General features: G+C 41.2%; 1 protein-coding gene across 3 annotated transcripts in view; it reads right to left on the reverse strand.

Annotated features, from left to right (window-relative positions):
* Positions 1–17,497, reverse strand: part of PRDM5 (PR/SET domain 5) — a 58,128-nt gene extending 40,631 nt beyond the window's left edge. For all 3 annotated transcript variants that reach the window (XM_058804082.1, XM_058804081.1, XM_058804079.1), the window contains exons 1-5: positions 17,262–17,497; positions 13,010–13,093; positions 6,080–6,202; positions 1,236–1,419; positions 337–511 (exon numbers count right to left, since the gene is read on the reverse strand). In XM_058804082.1, the coding sequence (XP_058660065.1) occupies positions 337–511; positions 1,236–1,419; positions 6,080–6,202; positions 13,010–13,093; positions 17,262–17,354 (659 nt within the window). In that variant the 5' untranslated portion in view covers positions 17,355–17,497. The remainder of the gene's footprint in view (positions 1–336; positions 512–1,235; positions 1,420–6,079; positions 6,203–13,009; positions 13,094–17,261) is intronic.
* Positions 17,498–21,866: the final 4,369 nt, after the last annotated feature.

Here is a 21,866-nt window from a genome sequence, read left to right on the forward strand (position 1 = left end):
TCAGCACCAGCATCCACAGCTTGAAAATGACACCTCCTAAACTACTAAATATTCCACTGATGGAGACCAGTAATGCTGCACCAAACTTGCTCTGGTCTGGTCTCCAGAGTGTATGACTTTAACACACAAAAAATGGTCAATATTTTTCTAATTCCCATTGGAAATTCTACAACAAATACAAGAAATTAGGACATTAAAAGATTAAAGCAGAGGGTAAGGGTATAAATACAGATGCAAAAAAAATTAAAGCTTAGGTTGTGATTAGGTCAAGAGAAACAAAGGATTGAATGAAATTGATTTAAATGGTCCCTGGAAAACACTGCTGTTTCTACTCACTGTCTTTGCAGAGCTTGCTTAACAGGGAATTTCTTTCCACAATTTCGGCACTTAAATTCCTTTTCCTCAATGGGTTTTTGGTGCAAAGTCTGCAGATGCTCTGCTAGGATCTCCTGGCTGGCAAAGCTGGACTCACAGTTTGGGCACGCATGATCCTGTTTACAGGCGAGGGGAGCTGCATGAAGGGAAGCAACACCAATGTAAAGGAGTAGGTCCCAGGTTTTTTGGTTACATTAAGAGAGACTCTCTGCCAGAAACAGATTATGCAAAAGGGTGGCATGAAACTCACAAAAAACAGTGTCTCTGAAGAGATTATAGACAGCCTATCTCAAATGGATTACTGCCAGCATTACTGAAAATGGATGGAAAGTGTTAAGATGGGTGTGACTTAGACTGTTGGCCCAAATCAGTCATTCAACTCAATCAGAACCTCAATGCAAGTTGTCGTTTATGAATTCACCTTCATCTTTGACAAACATGCTGAGAATTCCCCAGACAGCTCAGCTCACCTTCCTTTTCCTACATGCCTTAGGATTGGCTGAATAGCTCTATGGGAAGGTTTATTTCTCTCCCACTAAGTAAGAAAGAAACTACCCCTCTTAGAGCAAAAGCTCTGCATTTATAAGCCTGTGTGTCAGGTGAAACAAACTCTGTCTTCAGTTCAAAAATTAATGGTTACTATCCAGGCTCACTCATTCATTCACTAATTCACAAGACTTGCTGCTCCTTATAAGGCAAAGAAGTTCAACCCAAACCCCAAAAAAGAGATAAAAATAAAGCAAGAACTCAGATTCAACCCCAGGGTCTCTTCAGTTCCCCAGTCCTATACAGTGAATGCTCTCTTTGTTCATCACCACTTTCAAGCTCTCAAGTTTCCCTATGTTTTACATATTGCCCACCTGCAACTTTTTCACCAGCTGGCTGAACTTCTTTATTGCTGCCACTGTCTTCATCTTCCTGGATAACAGTTACTTCTTCCTCCTCCTCCTCCTCTTCTTCCATGTCACTGTCCAAGTACCCAATCAGAAGTTCTGTGTCTGTTTCAATATCTTCCACAGCCAGATAGAAAATATTTTCCCCCTCCTGTTGCAAACAGGAAGTAGAGGCAATAAACAATTATGTCAGAAAAACAAAAATCTGGACAAGTATGGGACCCTAAACTAATATTGTCCCTCAACCACAGAAGGGTTGGCTCCACTCCTCAGGAAGCACAATGCTACAACAGCCTTGCTAAAGACTTGTTTCCCAGAGTGGCTGCATGGACAGGATGCTTTTGTACTCTGCTGTTTTGAGAATATTCCCCTGCCTCACCTGTGAGGCTTTTCCACTTTCCCCTGTAGCTTAGACCAAGGTGGAGATGGCATTAAAGTCCTTTCCTGCCACAGTCCACTTGACAACAACTTCAGGGTTTGAAAATGAAAGATTTGAGGATTAGAAAAACAGCAAAATTGAGATAACCAGCACAGCTTTATCTCTCTCCCCAGCTGACTGCAGGAATTCTATCACAGCTTTCAGCACCATGTTTACATAGTGTTATTTTCTCTTTCTCCCTCTCCTCAAGATTCCCAGCCTTCTCCAATGGGCTTTCACCCCTGGTCAGTTATCTTCACTATCAAATTAGCAGGCACATCTGGAAAATGCACTTTAAACCCTGTGCGGGTTTAAATCAGTGTGGATCCACAAAAGGCCAAAGGATCCAGCCCCATTCTGCACAACAGCACAAACTATGAAACAAAAAGCTCCAAAAGCTTCTTGATAATGCCTGGACAAGCTTCCAAGTAGCTACATAAACTAACAACTTTGGGCTTTGACGCTACTTCATTAAAGTTACCAAGGCTAGCACTATGGGGTGTGGGGAGGAATCTGTACATCTGTTCCCCAAACTGATATTCTGGGGGATGGAGATGCCTTTTCTTCTTTCTATATGTGAACCAACTGCTTGAAGTGCTGCCCAAAGCACTGAAGGAGACTCATTTCTATGCAATGAAGACTCCCAGTTCTACCATAAATCCTAAATCTTATCTGAGTAACACCCATAAAAGTTAACTGAAGCTTCTTCGCCCTGCACCTAGCCATACATTTTGTTACAAGCTTCCTTGAGCAAGGACAAGATAATGATTTTTAATTTTTGGGACACAATAAGATTAATTTAAACTGTCAACAAGGATGTAGCATTCCCTGAGCTGCAGTAGGTCTGTTATATTTTACACAAGATACTGTCACACAGGAGTGAAACCTACTTAATTCAGTAGACTGGATAGAGCTGCTACTTTCAAGGATGCAGCACTTTTCTGTCCTTATCTCAACAGCAGCATTGGAAAACAAAAAAATTATGATTTTTTTTTTTTCCTCAAGATCTATTCTGCAGTCCAGATATCTATCAGCACATCAACCTAACCTCTGTACACATTGACAAGTTGCTGGGTTTCATATGTCTCTGTCAAGCTGCAGAAACCTTTAATTTAGTACAGTCTAAAGTCAAAACAAATCCTCTTGACATGAGGAAAAGTAGGTGGTCTCTACACTCAGTCTCCACACAGACAGGATAAAACCAGTGGGGTAAATCTCTAATACATCACTGTTTAGGACAACCTTACTCTAAAAGGAAGACAACCTCATGAAGGGAAGCACAATCTATTACTGGATTACCAAAAATAATAATGGAAAGAATTTAAAAAATAAAAGATTTTCAAAATTTGGAAATAAAAAGAAAAAAAGAAAAAGTCATGTATCCCAAGCAAAAATAAAGCCCCAAGTACTAGGAGCTGTCAATGTTAGAGTGCTCTGGGTTACATTTGCATTAGAAAGAAATTAGCTTTGGTCCCAGCCCAATCTAAACTCATTTCTCCTCCAACGTTAATTTGTTTGGTTTTTCCATCCAAACAAATGCTAACAGCCACGTATTCAGAGAGCTAATTAATCAAGATATACCCACTAGCTGTAGTAGCTCCTCAAGGCAGCATTTTGAGTGAAAGCAATGGAAGCTCTCCAGAAACCACAAAAGAATTTAAATCTCTCTCCCCCCACCAGCAGCACCTGTATGAATCACATTAATCTATGTGCATGCAGGCACAGCAAACAGCCTTTTAAATTATTTGAATAATCCCTCTAAGAACACATCTGCAGCCATTCCACCTGCCCATGTGCTGGCTGTTTTCCTAACACTCACCTGCAGCAAACCACAACTGTCCTTGGGAGAAAACTCCAGGTGCTTGCTCATCATGGTGGCACCACAACCTCCCTTCCTGTTATTCCTGGTTTATTATTCAATTGTGTTTTTCTCACCTCTGCCTTCACTGTCCTCTTTTACACCATAAGCCACACAGACCTGCTCAGCAAATAGAGTTTTCCAGGCCCAACAGCCCTTGCTATCTCCTTTTTGGTCCACTACAGGAGTCTTCCACGCAGACTCTTGGCTTTTCCATACAGTTAAACACCTTCACATCTGCTTTATAAGAGGGAACACAGGACCACTGACAGCCCATCACACTTTAATCAAAAGCATAAAACACTTAAGTCATCACTCCTGAAAATTTAGAACACAGGAGGAGGAAGCAGCACAGTCTTGTGTTACCTCAGGGAGTGTAGGGCTTTTCCACCCTTCAGAGCCAGAACAGGTGGCTGCATCCCAGCCTTTCTAATCCTTACCCATTTTCCCTCTGTGCCCTCAGAGTGTTAGCTGATTTCCCTCTGTATCTGATTTCCTGGCAGCAAACCATCTCTTCAGCCTACCTGTTGTGCCAGCTCTCCCTGGCTCCCTCTCCCAACAAGCACACTGCCTTTCCCAGTCCTTCCCCGCAGCTCCAGGATGTCAAGTCTGGCAGAGGTAACACCAACACAGGCAGTGTCAGAAACTGCAATGCAGGAAATGCACAGAGATAACTTCACACATCCCCACACAGAGCCCAGATTTCAGATCATACCTCATCTAAAATACAGCACCTGAACCACACACAGCCCCAAGATCCAGAAGCCTCAGGTCTTTCTCCTGATCTATTCCTATGGTGTTACATTGCATGGCAAGGCAGAAAACCTCGGAGACACAAATGTGACACTGAACAGAACACAAGGCTAAACTACTACAGCAATCCTGGCATTTCTCCATGCTCCAGTTTTCAGTAACAGCTCCCAATGAAGGCTAGAATATTTTTCCATCTGAACACTGTGGATTAGGATAGGCTTTAAAGTCCTAAAAAACCCTGTGAGATAATTTAGCAAATTCTTATTCGTTTCTATCATTTTCCTTATAAAGAAACCCACTGGTATGCACTGGATATTCCATTAAAAGTTCTATTCAGAAGTTCAGGTCATTTACTGGCAAGATCACGATGAACATGAATTGTTCCCACTGCTCTCTGCTGTGAGCCTCACTTTGCCTTTGCTGCCAATGACTGTGCACTGATGAGGTGCCAATCACACCTCCTGCATGAGAGCCCCTCATGTCTGCTACCATAAGGAGGACAACGAATTTCATCAGAAACCAACTTCTGCTTTCTTGGCATAGAAACACCAAATTTTTTTTTGTCTGGCCTCAAAATAAACTATAATTATTTTGTCAGGGACACACAGGCTAATCCTGGGGGAAGAAAGTCATCTCATTATGAAAAAGCAGAACAGTAATTTTAAGAAACGCTGATAAATAATTCTCCTTTTCCTGACTGTTTTCCAGTTTGGCTTACATCAGCAAATACCTTAAGTTGACCTGAAACAACATTTTGTAAAGTATACATTTTGAGAAAAAAAATGCAGAGTCATGTAATTCTTATTTATGTGGGAGTGGAAATTAATTTACTGGGAAACTGTGCTGGTAAAAAAAACCCAGATAGCTAATTTCTTTAATAATCTCCAAAAGAACAACAGCTGGATGGAAAGGTATCCCTGTCTCTGTGTTATCCTGTAAAGTCACAGAACATTTCCAAAAATGAGCAATTAAACAGAGTAAGATTCTCCAGCTTGAGAGAAGAGCTATCAAATAGAAGTGAAAGGATATAATAGAGTTCCATAAAATCAAAGATGGCACAGAAAAATACAGTAACTATTCACTGTTATACCAGAACTAGGAAATCAAGTGAAATTAAGGAGTGTCTAGAAGAAAAACAGAAGCATATTTCAACATAATCAAAGCAGTGGAACTCATTACCAGAGAGTGCTGCAAATGACAACTATAAAAATGAAAAAATAAGCTGGATAAACAGATCAACAGCAAAGACAAGAAAACAAACTTTTTTTTATTAATTCATCCTCAGGCACTATATGATCATCCTATCAGACAATTAAGATTGTTCAATTATCTATTTTCTACTTAAATATTTTCAGCACCATACCTCCTTTCAAGCCTGTCACTCTTTCATAATTAACTATATAATATGCTACCTATATTATATGATATTACTAATTTTATTGAACAACAATGTAAAATGCATGATTCTGGTTTACACACAAATAAGCCCATATATCCAAGTTTGGCATGAAACACACAGAGGTCTCTAAATAATTATAATACTTATGCCTTTCAAATAGCATCAGATTCCAAGGACTTTTCTGGTCTTTCACCCTACCACTCTTATTTGTGCTATTACCTTAAGCAGAAGAGCTCTCATCTAAAAACAAAGGCAGAAAGGGAAAAGCAGTTTGCTACTTTGCTCAGATCTTGCAATTTTATTACAAGACACGAAGGCCAAAGAGGAAATCCAATTAGTAAATGAGCAACAGGAATCAAATGGTAGAAATCCACCAAATCTACCTGGATGGCTGCCAGGTTCTTCTGTTCCTGGGATGGGGCCTCGTGGACAAAGCGCAGCCAGTTTGAATGGCGAGGGTTGCTGGCATCCAGGATATAAAGCACCTCGCCTTTGCTCCCACGAACCTGAAACATTCCAAACAAATCCCTGAGCAAAATTAAAACTAAAAACCAAATATGTCCAGGCTTTGTCCATTCAGTGAAAAAAACACTTTAGAAAAAGAATTGGGCACACAAGATATATCCATCTCCATATCAAGACCTTCTGGCTACCATTACAGATCCATATAATTCATATGATTTCTACAATTTTGACAGAATTCCAGCTTACAGTGAAAAAAGGAAGATAACAGAAATAAAAACTTAATATTAACTAAGTCATTCTTCCCCCTCAAAACACAAAGACATACTGCTGTACAAATACATCTGTCACTGCCAAAAAACCCCTTTTGTTTCATTTTAAATAACACATCACTTGAATCTCCACTGATCCAGACAACAGAGAGCCATGCAAAAAGGTCATACAGCCACACTATTGTTCCATGTGATTTATTTATATAATGAATGGATTTTATTTTCCATCTGTCAACAAGGAGTATCCAGGGCAGGTATTTCCTAAGAGCTAGGGAATTTGGCTATGTAAGATCAAAATTAGATTGTCTTCATGGCTTTGTATATAAATTGCTCACATTCTTGCTATATTTGTTTCTAATAGAATGCAATATCATATTTCTTCAGTATGACTGCTTCAATTACCTAAACATTTAGGGTATCATTAAAAAGACAAAAACTCTATTCCATTACAATAATAGCTGGTGACAGCACGTTGTTCTCAGATTAAGCAAAAAAAGAATTACTGTAGTTCTGCAAACAAATAAGGATCTTCAAAACTCATTACTGCTCTTCTGAAGGAAAAAGGACACATCATGAAAAGGTGCCAACATTCAAACTTTAAAAGCTCTTACTTTCCAGCACATGGATTAACCACAGTGAAAAGTGTCAAACCTACACATTGAAATGCATCTGGAAACAATATTATCTGACCTTAAGCACTAATGGTTTCCCAGAGAGGCCCTGCATGTCCCAACCCCGGGAGTGTTCAAGGCCAGATGGGATGGGGCCCTGAGCAACCTGATCTAATGAGTGGCATCCCTGTCCCTGGCAGGGGGGCTGGAACTGGATGCTCTTCGGGGTGCTTTCCAACCCAAACTATTCTGGGATATTGTAATAATCACCCAGCTCTACAGAGGCTTGGTGCTTCAGCTACCAAAGCACAAGTTACAGGAGCCCACCATGTAGATCCTAGAAAGGCTTCCATCAGATTTTCAGTTGGAATGAGAAGTAATCCAGGTCCTATTATAAAAACTATACATGACACTATCTAACTTTTCATCAGTTTTTCTTTATTGGCTTGATCCTTAAATTATATAATTTATATTTGCTTCAGTGAATCACAGTCATCTCAGTTATGCTTCCAGAGTCTCTGCCAATCCACAGAGAGATGCCAAACACGAAGCAGAGCTTTAACACATAAGGAAACTATCGATAAAGGAATACAATAAATCCCTTAAAAACATTCTGTATTTTCTACTGCTTCTTTCACCTCATAAAGAAATAATGCTGCATTGAATATACAGATGTGAGCATGAGAAATCAAGAAAAAGTGCAAAATCACTGCACTTTGCGTGGACTAGACTGGTGACATGAACCAGTCCTTTCCTGGATGCATCAACAGAAGATTCCTAAATGAATTGATGGCAGAGGACCCCAAACCTAGCACTTAAAACCAGCACCTAAAATGGATACACACATCCACACCACGTACCACAAACTGAGGTGCCCAAGAACTACCTTCTTGAGAATCAACACACAAGGTGTCACTGAAATAATTCAGCCAAATGCCTGCAATGTAACAGGAAACACAGGACATTCACTGTCACTGTCACCACACAGCGTGAGGTTCCACCCCAAAGCCAATCAGGACAGTCTGAATGATGCCACATTAACAAGCACCAGAAGAATTCAGGAACAGAAGAGATCAGGAGAAGATGTGTCCCTGGTCAATGTATAAGCTCCCCATATGAAACCCTACACAGGCCTAAATAACATCTAAGCTGCTTTCTGGAAACAATTTCCTAAACGCTTCTAAATCAAAAAATCTATGTTCATCAAACAATCATGTAGAGGAAAGTACTGGTTTCTGCACTGCTTCTTTTTGGGTTAGCTGAAAACATGACCTTTATTGCTGCAGCATAAAACAGCTAGATGCAATACTTCTGCATCCTGAGTTCAGACCATCACAGAGCTCACTGCAGAGGGGAAACTCACATTTTAACATTGCTGGAGACATTTAAAATAACTCCAGCAAAAGAAACCTGAGGCAGCAACTGCTGATTTGCTTGCTCAGTAAGAAGTCTAGGACAGAGACAGCCCGTGACATTTTCCTTCAGCCAAAACACACAGCAAGTTTTCCATGGTAATGAAGCTCCTTGTGGTGCCTAACATCACCTGACCCTGCCAGGGGCAGAAGGGTAGAGGAGGCTCACTCCCAAACTCCTGCAAATTGTGGAGCTTTCAGGAGCAGGGCTGAACTTCCCTTTCCCTGGAATGACACCCAAATATCCCTCTCTCCTGTGTGTGATCTTCTAGAGTAAGCTCAGACTGGAATGCAAACACCTCAGCCGAGCAGCGCGTGCTTTCCAGCATCTCAAACACATCCCATAACTGAAGATGGGAGGTTAACACTCAGCTACTTTCAGGCACAGATCCTTCTCATCACACAAACCAAGAGATCAGTAATGGGCCTGCTCCAAAAGTCACTAAAATTAATACAAAGCCATACATTTAACATGGCAAAAGATGACTAAAGCAAGTCTTAACAGAGCTGATTATGACCTTAGTAAATACTCTGGACATCTATCTATCCCATTAGAGAATAACTTACTAAAAATTGAAAATCTGGGATGTAGACTGCAGCTGAGATAGTGCACCAATTTCTGATTTGTGTAAAAGCCCAGATCATTTAAGAAATGAGAAAAACAAAAGCATTTCTGAAAATTAAAAAAGATTCAGCCAAAAACATTTAAAAGCCAACAGTTTTCAATATGAACAGTATTTGAGGAACAATCACTGGGAAGGTAGTCTACACACAGCAAAATTCAAGACTATATTGTTCAGAATTAGACTTATGGTTTTACATTCACCTTGACAGCAAACACAGAATTCACCTAATTAAGATTTATTTTATCATTAATCTGTGGACATAATTTTACTTAATGACTTGTGTGTAAGAGCCTTCCTAAGCCAGAAGCACATTTTATAGGCAAGATATCAAAGAAAGAAGGAAAAAAAAAAAAAGTCACAAAACACAAGTTTAATGTGCTTGACTTCTTATACCTCAATCCTAAACACCACAGCTCTGATCTGAAGCTGGCTGCAGCCAATAGCAGATTTTCTGTTGCCTTCACCAGTTTTCAGGCAGGCTTATTTAACTGAAAACAACTGTCACAGCAAAAGTGATGCAAGTGAAGCAGTAGAAATGTAAGTTCATTTCATTTCCTTATATAAATAAACACAAACATTGGCTTCCATTGAAAGACTGTTTTCTGATCTCTTTGGTTTCAGTGTAACAATGAAGAAAACATGATCCTGGCAGACAGACAGAAACCCAACCTGAAATATGTAACATTCAGCATTACATGGTGTATTATGTTCCATCCAACCCTGACCAACATTTCTTCATGGAGTGTCAGAGTATTTGAAGAAGGACCAAATCTTTCCAGCGCTCCCTGTTTCAACATTTGCCAAAGTCATCACCAGAAGTACATGCCTGCCACAATCCAGTAGGAGTGAAATGAGTTCCCCTTTCTTGGTTAAGGATAATGAAGAAAAGGAACTGAACACGCATAAATGAACTGATATCTTCCCTTCACAAAGGCACATCTGAGCCTCCAGAGCAAAAACCTCTGTGAACTTCTAACCTGAAGATTATTTCCTGCTTGCCTTTAAGCACTTGCTTCTCCAGCAAACACAGTTCAAAGCTGCTATGCCAAGTTTACTAATACACACAAAGAAGTATTTAACCAAGGTGTAAGAACAAAACTCTCAATTCATCACCATCAACAAGCTGTGTCCTTCACCAGCACGTTTAGAGAGCTGAGGGATAACACAGAGGTGTTTTCTTACCAAAACGAAAGAGAAAGCACAAAGCAATTTGGGCATTTTCTTGGCTTTTTATTAGCACTCTTAACTAAATGGTTACCACAGGCTTGTTTGAGGTTTTTTTTTCCCTTTCACACCACTCATAAATACAACATTTAGGCCTGTAGCTCCTTACAAAGATAACAGCAAGATCAAGGATGCTTCCCACCCACTGGAATCTTCCACTTCCCAGGAATCTGTTGAATGAGCAAGTATAAACCTTTGATTTCTTCACAACTATGCACGTTACAGACAGAGTAATGGTATTCTGCTATATTTAAACAGAAACTAACATCTTCAGTATTTTACTGAACAAAATCACTGGGCTCAATAAATGTTCTGGGTGCCACGTTTTCCCTGAGACCAGAGGAAAACAATGCATACAATTCCATCTCAACACGATGCCTTAGAGATGCCAACTCACAATGCTGGTCTCGGAGAAAAGGGAATGGCTGGATCAGAACACACCACATCACAGTGCACTACTCTGCACAACTAGAAATGCACGTGGCAAACTTCCTCACAGCAAAATATTCCATAAAATTGAAGCCTGGATCCCAGGCATCACATGCCAAGGAGAGAAATGTTGCACTAATGCCCAAATTTTTCCCTTGACTTACAAAAAGCCTCCACTGCTTGAGACTTCTTTCTGAAGGTGTTCTCTCTGAAAACATTTTTTTTGACGGCCATCAGACTGTGAAGTCAGGCTTTAGTGTGCCTCCCACCAATAGCCTTCAAATTAATTATTTTTAATATCTTTGGTACAGCTGACTACACACAAACTTGGCCAGTTTCTGTGCGTGCTTCCCACAGGCTCTGGAATAACCATCTACTTGAGCTGTCCAAGCCTTACTTTCTGCATTCCTGGTCTCAATTTTCAACTTCAGACTACTCCCAGCATGATTTAAATTATATTATAAAGCTCACGTTCAGATCAACTTCAGTAAACATGAACAACTTGGTTTAAAACACTCAGGAAGTCATAAAATTTGGTATGCAGGAATCTTTTCAAGGCTCTCAAAACTAGGTTACAGTAAGATATTATGAAATGATTCTAAAACAGCTCATAAAAACCTCATTTTCTGATTTGCTGTCAACGGGGTCACATTAGTGTCACCAATAAATAAACGTATTTGCCTTTTCTTTCCTGTCGTGCAGCAACAGATAAATCTATTTAAGTATGAGCAATGAGAAATCTGGAAAATCATAAAGCTTTCCAACAAACCTAAAGGCCTTCTCACTGCTGTCATCCACCCTCTGTCTCTTCTGAAAACCTTGTCGTAGCACAAGCATTTGACTGATTTAAAACAACCTGCAGACACATCAGGCAGGGCCAAGTGAGCCAGGGCACACCCACATGTCCTGTGCTCAGCAAACACCTGCAATAAATGCACACTGCACTGCTCTGCTTCCAGCTGGGAACAAAGAGGATCAAACTGCTTCCTCTGAGCACACAACCCAAAAGGGAATGAATTGTCCACACCTCTTCTCTGGGAAAGGGCATCTGGGGCACACCCCTAGACTGAAATCGACAAAACAAAGGGAGAAAACAGCTTCAGAGGCTGGAGTGAGCACTCACCTAGGAATATGTCACCACTCACAATATTAATACTGAGTTTGGGTTAAAAGAGATGGGCTTTGAGCATTCTCACATCTTTCTAGGGCATGGAATCTATCTGTAGCTCTGCTAAGGCTGCATCAACACTCTGCTCTCTTCATAAGCTGCTCAGTGATGTTAATGCCAGAGATTTTTCAAATAAACCTGTATTTTGTGCTAAATGCACTGATAGTGCTTTATGCCAGATGTCAAACATAAGTTTTTTTATACCATGCAGTAAACAGTCCTTCCACCTCTAATCACAGAAAGGTAAAAAAGTAAGAAATGAGTCTTCTCCTCAGTGTAAAAGAGGACTAAATGTGCATTCAATAGAAACTGCTTGGCTGAGGAAAAAAAAAGGAAAAAAAGAACAAAAAGAAAAAATAAATTCTGCTCAAAGAACTAGAGAAGTAAATAAAGATTACAAAGACATAACAGAGGCAGAAAAAAGAAGGCATTTTTAGCAAGTTGGAAATGTTGTTATTGCCAGTATTTTTCAGTCAGTGTAATCTCCTCAACTGAACTCAGGTTTTACTCCTGGCACACAGAGGTACAACAGGAGCTAGGATGGGTTATGTACCCAAGGACAAGACCTAGTGCATAAACTGCTGTTCCACAGTGAAATGCCTGCCCACTGCACCAGGCTTCTATTTTGCTACAGACCTCACACCTACTCATTGCATTAAAAACTGGTCAAATTTTAAAACTTTGCTCATGCAGTTTGATCCAAATCCCAACACAAGTGTCACACAAGGAAATGTTTCATATTACAGCAGAAAGAAGCCATAAGCTGGTACCTGCTGATTAGCATAAATCAGTATCTCTGTAACTTACAATCTGCTTCCCAATTCAAATTAATTTTTCTAATTATTTTCACATGTTTTAATGATTTTTCACAGTGTTATTATATTCGTATTTGGCACGACTTGATGTTTTTTCACACTTCATTGATTAGAAACCATCATTTGTTTTTTCTTTAGCTTTAAGGAAGTCAATCCTCCTCCACCCAGGCAGCGTAATTTAAAAGTACCAAATCTCATTACAGGATCTTTAAGCTATGACACAAAATAGAAAGGATTTGTTACAATAAAACCTAATTCTGAGAACACAAGGTGCAATGAAGTCACTTTACTCACTTCCCACATGAGCCTGCAGTCTGTGTTCTCATCCAGCTCCTGCGGCATTCGCTTCTCCCCTGCAAAGGGGCCAAACTTTTCACCCTGAGGGAAAATTATAAAAGAACAAGAATCAGTAGGAGGAAAAAAGAAAAAGCCAAGTCAATCACCAAACTGCAGCAGAGGAGTAATTTTTAGCCTTAAACAGGAGAGTTTTCCTTTATTGCCAAGAAGGTGCACATCCTTGAGGGTTCAACTTGAAGCTCATTCCCATTCTTCTCATACTTTGAAGAAACTCATAAAACCATATCTACCTTCTGCATGCTTATTTCTCCTTTGGGAAGCAGGATTTTTCTTTATTTTAAATAAGGCTGAAATCTACAAGTCAAATTTCTTATATTTCTTACAAAATTTTCAGGAAGCACCTTGCAACAGGCATCCAACTAAAACAAAGAACTTGGCACGCACCAAGTTTACATTAGATTTATTTGTGAGATTATTTGCAACGCTACTTTTTGAAGTGCCACAAATCAAAAGACTGAATAACTGAGGGCTTGATCATACAGAGAGATTTGTTTGAAATTGTAAGGGAGTACGCATGTACTTATGAATTAATTTGAGCCTTCATAAACAAAATTAAAATGTCCTACCACCTGCTAGTCATAACACCCGCTGTGAAAGTATCCATTGATGTGTTCTTCCAAAAGTATTTGGCATCAGGGGTTTTTTCCTGCACACACGTCACAGGAGCAGCAGGGCAAAACAATTAAATAGGACTTTCTTCTCCCACAGGCTCAACCTACCCCCACACACAGGGACAGGCCCTAAAACCTGCCACGCAGGATGCTGCGCTCCTCCAGGCAGCATTCACATCCAGAAGTGCTTATCCTTTCAAGCATTAGAGATTTTAAGTGTAGACAGAAAAGCAACTTTGGTGTTTCTTCTAAAAGCAACAGTATTTTGGTTTAAAAAAAAAGTATTGATCTTGTCCACTTATCCCTTCCTCCAGGCACATTGCATATTCCCAGCAACAGCCTGCTACATGCTTTCCTTCTTGCTTAGTTTTTACACATTGCCTACAGGTAAAGAAAAAAAGTGGAATGGAAAGCATCCAGGACTGTTCGTCTTGGAAACAGGAAATCAATTTTTTTTAGAAAAACAAACAACTTGTATTTAAAATTAAACCTGAACTGGTAATAAACGAAGGAAAAGGAAACTGACATTGCAGAATGAGGCACAGAACTGAGGGACAAATTTTTAAATGTGCACAAAGAACTTTTCACCACAAGGAACAGCAAAGCAGAAGGTAAAAGCACAAGAACAGCACAAGTCAGCAACTGGAGCCCAGAGCAAGAAAGGAGCCAGACAGGGGCAGTGGCAGTAAAAACTGGCACTCTGGGGCTTCATAGCCTTACCTCTCATCGATTTCCACACCAGCCTTCATCATGCTGCTGATAAATAATGTCAGAGTTCTTGCCCTGCCAGTTTTTCAGATCCTGGGATTCAATACTCAGGCTGAAACTTCCTCCTTCTCTCACCTCATGGGCAAGGAAGGTGGAAATGGGCAAATACAGCTGTATGTGTACAGCACCCACAGGGCCAATGTCACCCATCGCTGAGGCACAGCAACAGCTCAGAACTGCAAACTCCACACACCATTCCCACCTCAGCGCTCCAAACCAGCAAATCTCCACTGCAACGTTCAAATCCTTCTGGAAGCTCAGAACAATGGCAAAAGCAACACATCCACCTCTGAACACAGAGTAAATATAACAAAAGCAGCAGGTGATGCAGATTTCTGAGTGCTTTTTATGGCTTCTCAAATTTGGGGAGTAACCAAAACCTGATGTCTTGGTCCATGGGGATAAGTGCAATTATTTGTTTAGCTTTTCAGACCATTTTCTTCACATAGATATATATACGCACACACACACCCCCACAATATCTCTGGTTAATAGACATGTTGTTATATGCCAACATACATTAATCAAAACCACACTCAAGACTTCAACTTCCCCTCTGCTCAATAAAAGCGAGCACCCAACACAGTCTGAAGGCAGAGAAATGATTCAGTACAGAAAAGCACGTTTTTCCAGTGCTGAAAAGGCTATTTTCAACAGTTGCTTTCAAAAAAGCAGCAGTGACTAATCTTCCAGTTGCAGCAAAACACTGAGAAATGCAATGGCTCTCTGATGATTACACTGAGAGCTTCATGGTGTGGGTGCTCTGCAGCCTGGGGCCAGCTCATGGAAAACAGAAGGTACTCGGGAATCACAGCTTTGTTAAGGCAACAAAACAAAGTTTGCACCTTTTATGATTACAAACAAAATCTTGAAAGCCCCCCACGCCTGAAGGTGCACAAGCAGATGGAAGGCAGCAGCAGTTCAGAATGTATTACTACCAAAACTTTGCTAATAGCAGAATTTTCAGAGGCCTTCACAACAGTTGGGGAGTTGGTACTGCAATTACTGCAGTTGGTACTGCAATATATTTCTGATTATAAGATCAACCAATTTTTTTTTTTTACTTTCAGTTCAGACAACTGCAATTGTGTGGCAGCAACAGAGAGAAAACAGTGCAATGTTTAATACTTAGCAACTTAGGTTTTACTTCACAATAAAGTGTCACATTCAACACCTCCTCCCAATCCCAAAAGTCCATGGAATTAATTTAACACCTATAAGCTGCTGTTAATCACAGCCACAAAGTGTGGTACTTCTGCCTCATTACTAGACTGGGGAACAAGTTGAGAGCAATTCAGGTGTAAATTTTCTTTCCATGGAAAAGAGCAACATGGAGTCTGGCTCCATGTACTGGTGTCCAGTGTACCACCTGTGCTATTTACACATCCACTTTTCTCCCAACAAAGAACACGGGACTTAGGTCCCAACAAATTTTAGGAGTATGTTTTAATAAACCACAGAGCAACTCAAGACTTGGTTCCTCTGCCTGTTCTTCAGAGCAGGGCTTTGCACAGCACAGAGGACTCAGTGCCAAAGGACAGGTCTGTGACAGACACCGTCACCAGACACTCCTAACACAAGCAGATCCTACTGCAGCTGCCTCTGCCTTCTGCAGTCCACATGAAGTACACACCGCATTAGCAACACTTTTTCTAGGTGGTTGCACGGCTCTGACCCCACACGCTTTGCCTGTATGAAGTTCCTAAGTAAGGTGGAATAATTTAGGCAGGAAAACACTTTATTTGTCCCAGCAAGCAGCTCTAATGGTTCAGTTGTCAACAGTGTAAAGGACAGAAGCTCTGACCCCCAGCCCAGAATTGCGGATACTAATTCCCATGAGTTTCATTCTATTTCATTCTATTTCAGAGTCCAGAAATTAACAAATGCTAATAGTGTACAACCTTCCTTGCTCTGTGAACCCAAAAAGTTTTGAAATGAAACTTCAGAACCTCAGTAGAAAAGTTTTAAATAATTAAACCAAACGAAATAAAATTGTTCCCTCACGGTCCCCTTAACACTCAGGGACACCTTAAAAATGTGAGACTTCCACCCCATCGAGTCCAAGTCCTGTAGATGAAACCAGTAAAAAATTAGGAAAAAAATCAGAGCCGAAACGAGGACAAAGATGGAAGTCGAAACATACAAAACACAGAAAAGTGTATACTAATGAAGGGTTCATAGTTTTGCTATGCCTTTATGTGTCCTAACAAGCCGCCTGGGCAGTCTCAGCTGGAATTTCACACGATCAAAATACTTTCAATTATCAAGTGCGAAGAGGCATCACCTGGTTGGAGTACGAGACTGGGTTCAGCTGAATGACATGATTCAGGGGCCCGGCTTTATTACGCCGAAAAAAGGAATTAAAGCACGGTCCGGCCGAGCGAGCCCGGAGAGCCGTGAGGGAGGTGACGGGAGCCCGAGAACCCCGGGCGGCCGCCCTGCCCTCAGAGCCGGACCCTGACGGAGGCGGTCCCGCCCGGGAGAGCTCTGCCTCAAAACTGTGCCAGGCGCACAAACCAAGATTTCTATTTTTAAAAATTAAATAAATAAATAAATCACAAAATGGGGGACATAAAATTCCTCAGAGCAAACCCTCTGCCGGCCCCCGCACCCCGGGAGGCTCCGTGTACCGGGAAGGGGGAGCGGGCGGGCGGCGCCTCCCGTGAGCGAAGGGAGCCCGGGCGGGCACAGCGCAGCTCAGGCGAACTTGGAGCGGGACAGAGGGGCGGGAGAGCCGCCCAACTCCCCGGTGATACGTGGCAGCCGCTCCCCGCCGGGCCGGGCCAGGCCGTTCCCCCGCCATCACCCACCTTCTTCACTCTGCGGGCCGTGTAGAGCCCCATCCCGTCCTGCACCCGGGACGACTTCAGGGCGAACCTATCCGGCACGTACATGCCCAGCATTTTTGCACCGAACACGGGCCCGGCCGCCTGCTACCGGGGAGAAGGAAGAGGCTTTTACGGGGGGACTTCCATCCCACCGGGAGCGGCGAGCGGGAGTCCGGGAGAGGGGGGCAGGAAGAGGGGCTGGATGCGGGGGCTCCCCCGGCTCCGGAGGGGAGGGGCCAGCGCGCGCCGCGGGGCGGGGCGGGGCGGCCGCAGGGGGCGCGCGCGCCCGGCGGGGCAGCGGCGGCGCCGTGAGGGGACGGCGGGGTCCCGTGAGGGTTTGTCCCCCAGCCCGGGTTTGTCCCACCTCTTGTTCCTGTTCCACCAGCGCGTGAAGGCAGCTTCGTCCCTAAACCAAGTAATCCTTCCCTTTCGGCGGCTGGTTTTGAGGGAGCGCGGATCTAAAGGCAGAAATCGGGCATCCTCGCGAACGCGCAAACGTGCAAACGTGACGTTTTGTCTAAGAAAAAAATAAACATTCTGTATATTTCTGTATATTCTTACGACATACCCAGCAAAGGCATGTTTTTCTGACTAAAACTACGCACAGTGTAGTCCAACAGGGAGGAAAAGTTCGACTTCCACGGGTTGCTGGCGTCACACCAGTACTCTTTCGCAAAACTGCAATATACATTATAAGTACACGTTATATATATGCACAATATATATTATAAATACACATTATATATATATGTACAATATACATTGACCTTTTAGAAGGCTGAATGGCTTTCTTGGGGATTTTTGGGATTTTCAGTCACGCCATACTCATTGTTGCTCTCTAAACTGAAGTGGTGGTGTAGCTAGAATAGGGATTTGTAGCTAGAAAAGGAATATGTAATCATATCTGATTAAGGAATTAAAAATAAGTACGAAGGCATGTGAGGCAAGCAGAAGGAAAAGGAAGAAAAGGGGAAAAGAACCATTTATAGACAAACTTTAAAATTGTAATGATAATACTTAAACCACCGGAGCGTAACAAGCTATTTTCTCTCTACGTCTTTTTACGTTAACAGATGTATAAACAGTAGAAGTTAAATATTAAAAGCTCACAGTTTTCCAGCAAAATGTTAGGAAAGTTCTGTGTCAGGGTCGTTTGGAAGGAATGAAACAAATATCCTGAATTTTAGATACCACATGCCAGGGATCAAATCATCATAAAGTGCTTTGGATCAGTTGGATTCCTGCCCATCCACAGGTGGACATTAAGGCAAAAATTAAATTTAAAAAATCAGGTCTAGCTGAAAATGAAACTCACTTTGACTATTTTTGTTCCCTTATCTATTTGCACACAATGGCTTTTTGTACTTAGCATCTGCAGTGTCGTAGTTTAGCTATCATAAATGTCTTACAAATGTGAGGTATATTTCCACCAACACACATGTATATACAGAGAAATTTATATAATACTTCATTCATTATATTCAATATATGAGCAAATGCTCTAGTAAATTTCATGAGGCCCTTAATTTGACAAGAAAAAAGGAGGAAAGGCTCTAACAACATGGTTGAAAGAATAATTTTAGGAATAAAACTGCAGCAGACCCACAGATTTCACACCTTCACTGATAGCCTGGACACTGGCTACTAATTTAGTAATAGAAATGGAGCATGTAAATCTGTCTAAGTAAGAACTCTACCATCTCAAAAACAATAAATTGAACTGAGAGGAAATAAGTTGCCTGGGGCAATTGCTTCAGTTTTATGACTAAGAGCAAAAATTTAACTATTCTTTCAATTAACATTAGCTCTAAAGATTCCCCATGCATAACTGAACACAATATTTCTGGAGACCAGAACACTTCCTTGATTGGATGCCAGTCTTTCTTAATATATATCAGGTTAAAATGCTAGCATCATTTTGCCTGTCTCTGACCTTTTCCAAAGGTCATGAATATTCTAAAATAATTTTGCATTTTACAAAGGCATCAGTATTTTTTGCTTCAGAAGAGAAAAAAAAATCTACCGGGGGCGTCTTCATTCTGAGCCTTAAAAGATTTCTTCTATGGGAAGTTAAAAGTAATATTATAGTTTGGATGCATTTGTGTCTTGGTTTTAAGCTCTTTCAGTACACAAGAACAACTGTTTTACTTTTTAAATTTCAGCCATTATTACTCCAATATGGAAGGCCATTACCTGTGTCTTATGCTGTTTAATCAAATTAGGAAAAACATGTTGTAGCACTGGACAAAACTGTCACCAGTCTTTCCTTTCATGGTGTACTGGCGGTGTGACATTGATCACAAACTCACAACTGCCTGTCCACTTGCAGCAAAATACCTTTTCCCCCATTTAATAGCCATTACCCTTACAGCTGTGACTCACTGGCAGTGCAGCACAAACAAACTGAACACGTTGACCCTCTGTTTCTGTGTTGCCCTATACAGTAAACCAAGGAGAAACACAAGGGAATCCAGCAGCCTTCAGACTTGAAGCCTTACACTGTCAAAATTCATGTTCATAACTTCCTTGGAAAAGGAATAAGGTATTTTCAGATGGAGGCTCTTATGGAGTCATGAATGCTGCTGTGCCCCACATGAAATTCCATGGCAGGAATCCACCTGTGGTGACAAAATACTGCAAGAGCTTTTGTCTGGAGTTACACTACTTGTTGTTGCAACACCATAGAGGAGGCACGGTATGTTAGGCCTCCACTTGAGGAACAGCTAATTAAGTGTCATATTTAATATGTCACATTCTAACAAACAAAAGGATCTAAGACCAAAATACTCCTCAGGATGCCAGAAGTAAACATGCCAGCCCCTGAAGTGTCCAGCAGCTTAGAAGGAAAATGTGGTCTCCAACGCATTTTCCTTTTCACTGCCAATCCCTTGTTTAGATGGTGTGGTATCATCTCTAAAACTTTTCAGGGACTTGACATTTCTATCCTCCCTCCCCTTGCTCTGCAGGCAGTTGGACTGAAATCTGAGGCTTATGGCTTTTAGCCCTTTCAAGAGTTCCCTGCATGGAGCAGTATTAAAATATTAACTTTTGCAGCATCCCTAGCAATGCCAGAATTAGATTCTGGCAGCTGACACCCCTGAGACAGGGTGATATTCATGATAATGGCTTCTCCTTCCCAGTCTGAATTGGTCCACAAAACATTTCTGCAAGTTTGCAGATATGTTTTGGGAACTTCCTTCCTGAATCTATGGATCTCCTCTCCAACCCCATCCTCTTCCTCTTAACCTGGTGTGATCAGGAGCAGCTCTTCTAAAGCAAATCTTTATTTTATCTGGATTGTACCTCATGTGCAGGACACATAGATTGTCAGATTGTTCCTTCTTAGCTCATGTGTACCTGCACGTTTCAGGTGTGCAGATAACACCTAGCTTGACCAGGAATGCAAAGGTTTCAGGCAGGTATTTCCCTGGAATTTGCCAAGCCCCTTTCTCTGCCTTGGTACAAAGTCCTGAACTTCATTTGGTACCTTGTTCTTTTTTCACAGTGACTTCCCAGACCTTCCACCCTGCAGTGCTTGGACCAACATGTAAACAGGATTTGCCCTGACTCATTTTGCACTGAAAGTTTTCAGGAGGGAAAGGTTCCAGCTCGCCTCAAGGCAGAATCTGAGTGAAAGATGGAAAGAGAAATAGCATAAAGAACTATCAGGGTTGGGGGATTTTTTCCTTTCCTCAGTTGTACAGAGTTCCACTTGAAAAAAACAAAACAGAACAACCTGAACTTGGTGAGAGCTGTGTACACCTTTAGAGCCTGCCCTGCTTTGGGGACAGTGGCACTCCTGCCAGCAGTAATCACCAGGCACAGGGACTTTGAAGTACCTGGAACAAATTGTGTTGACATGGAGTCAACTTAAACCGTATGTCAAACTACCCACTCAGAACTCACTCTCTTTCATGTGAAACAATCTACTTTCTGAAACAATTAAATGTGCCTGTTTAAAATATGACAACAAGTCGCATCTACTCAGTGTCTTGGGGTCTTTTCCAGCTCTGTTTGTTTTGTCTGTGTTTTTTGGTGCTCTGAAAAGCTTAAGTTGATCTTTCCCTAATGCACTTTGATTTGCTGACCAAAATTCCTTTCAGAGCTATTTTTAAGGATTGCCTTTTTTTTTTTTTTTTTTTTTGTGGTGTGTTGTGGTTTTTTTCCTACAGTGATTCTTTTGAAGCTTTTTAAATTCAACAAACAAATTATTTCCCTACCAAAACCTCTCTTCTAATCAATGCACTCTTGGCTTTTTGGGTTTTCTGTAAACTAATACAGAATCCTTGAGTTGTGATATTCAAGGCCATGAAAAGCTGTACGTTATAAGATTAGTTTTAAACTTGTCTCATTCTTTGCTTACATGCACAGAGTAGTTGCTGTCAAACTATCTCAGATATTTGAAGTCCTAGAAGTTGCTGCCAGAATTTCAGAATTAAATTTTTTCTCCTTCCCCTTTGAATATACTAAAATTCAGACATGCATTTGTACTTACATTCTCCAGCTGATGGCATATTAAGCATCCACTTCAGTTGTTTGACAGGTTTTGAAAGTAGGATTAAAATAAAAGGAAAAACCGGACAAAAT

This window comes from Ammospiza caudacuta, chromosome 4 (assembly GCF_027887145.1).
Source record: "Ammospiza caudacuta isolate bAmmCau1 chromosome 4, bAmmCau1.pri, whole genome shotgun sequence".
Taxonomy (NCBI): domain Eukaryota; kingdom Metazoa; phylum Chordata; class Aves; order Passeriformes; family Passerellidae; genus Ammospiza; species Ammospiza caudacuta.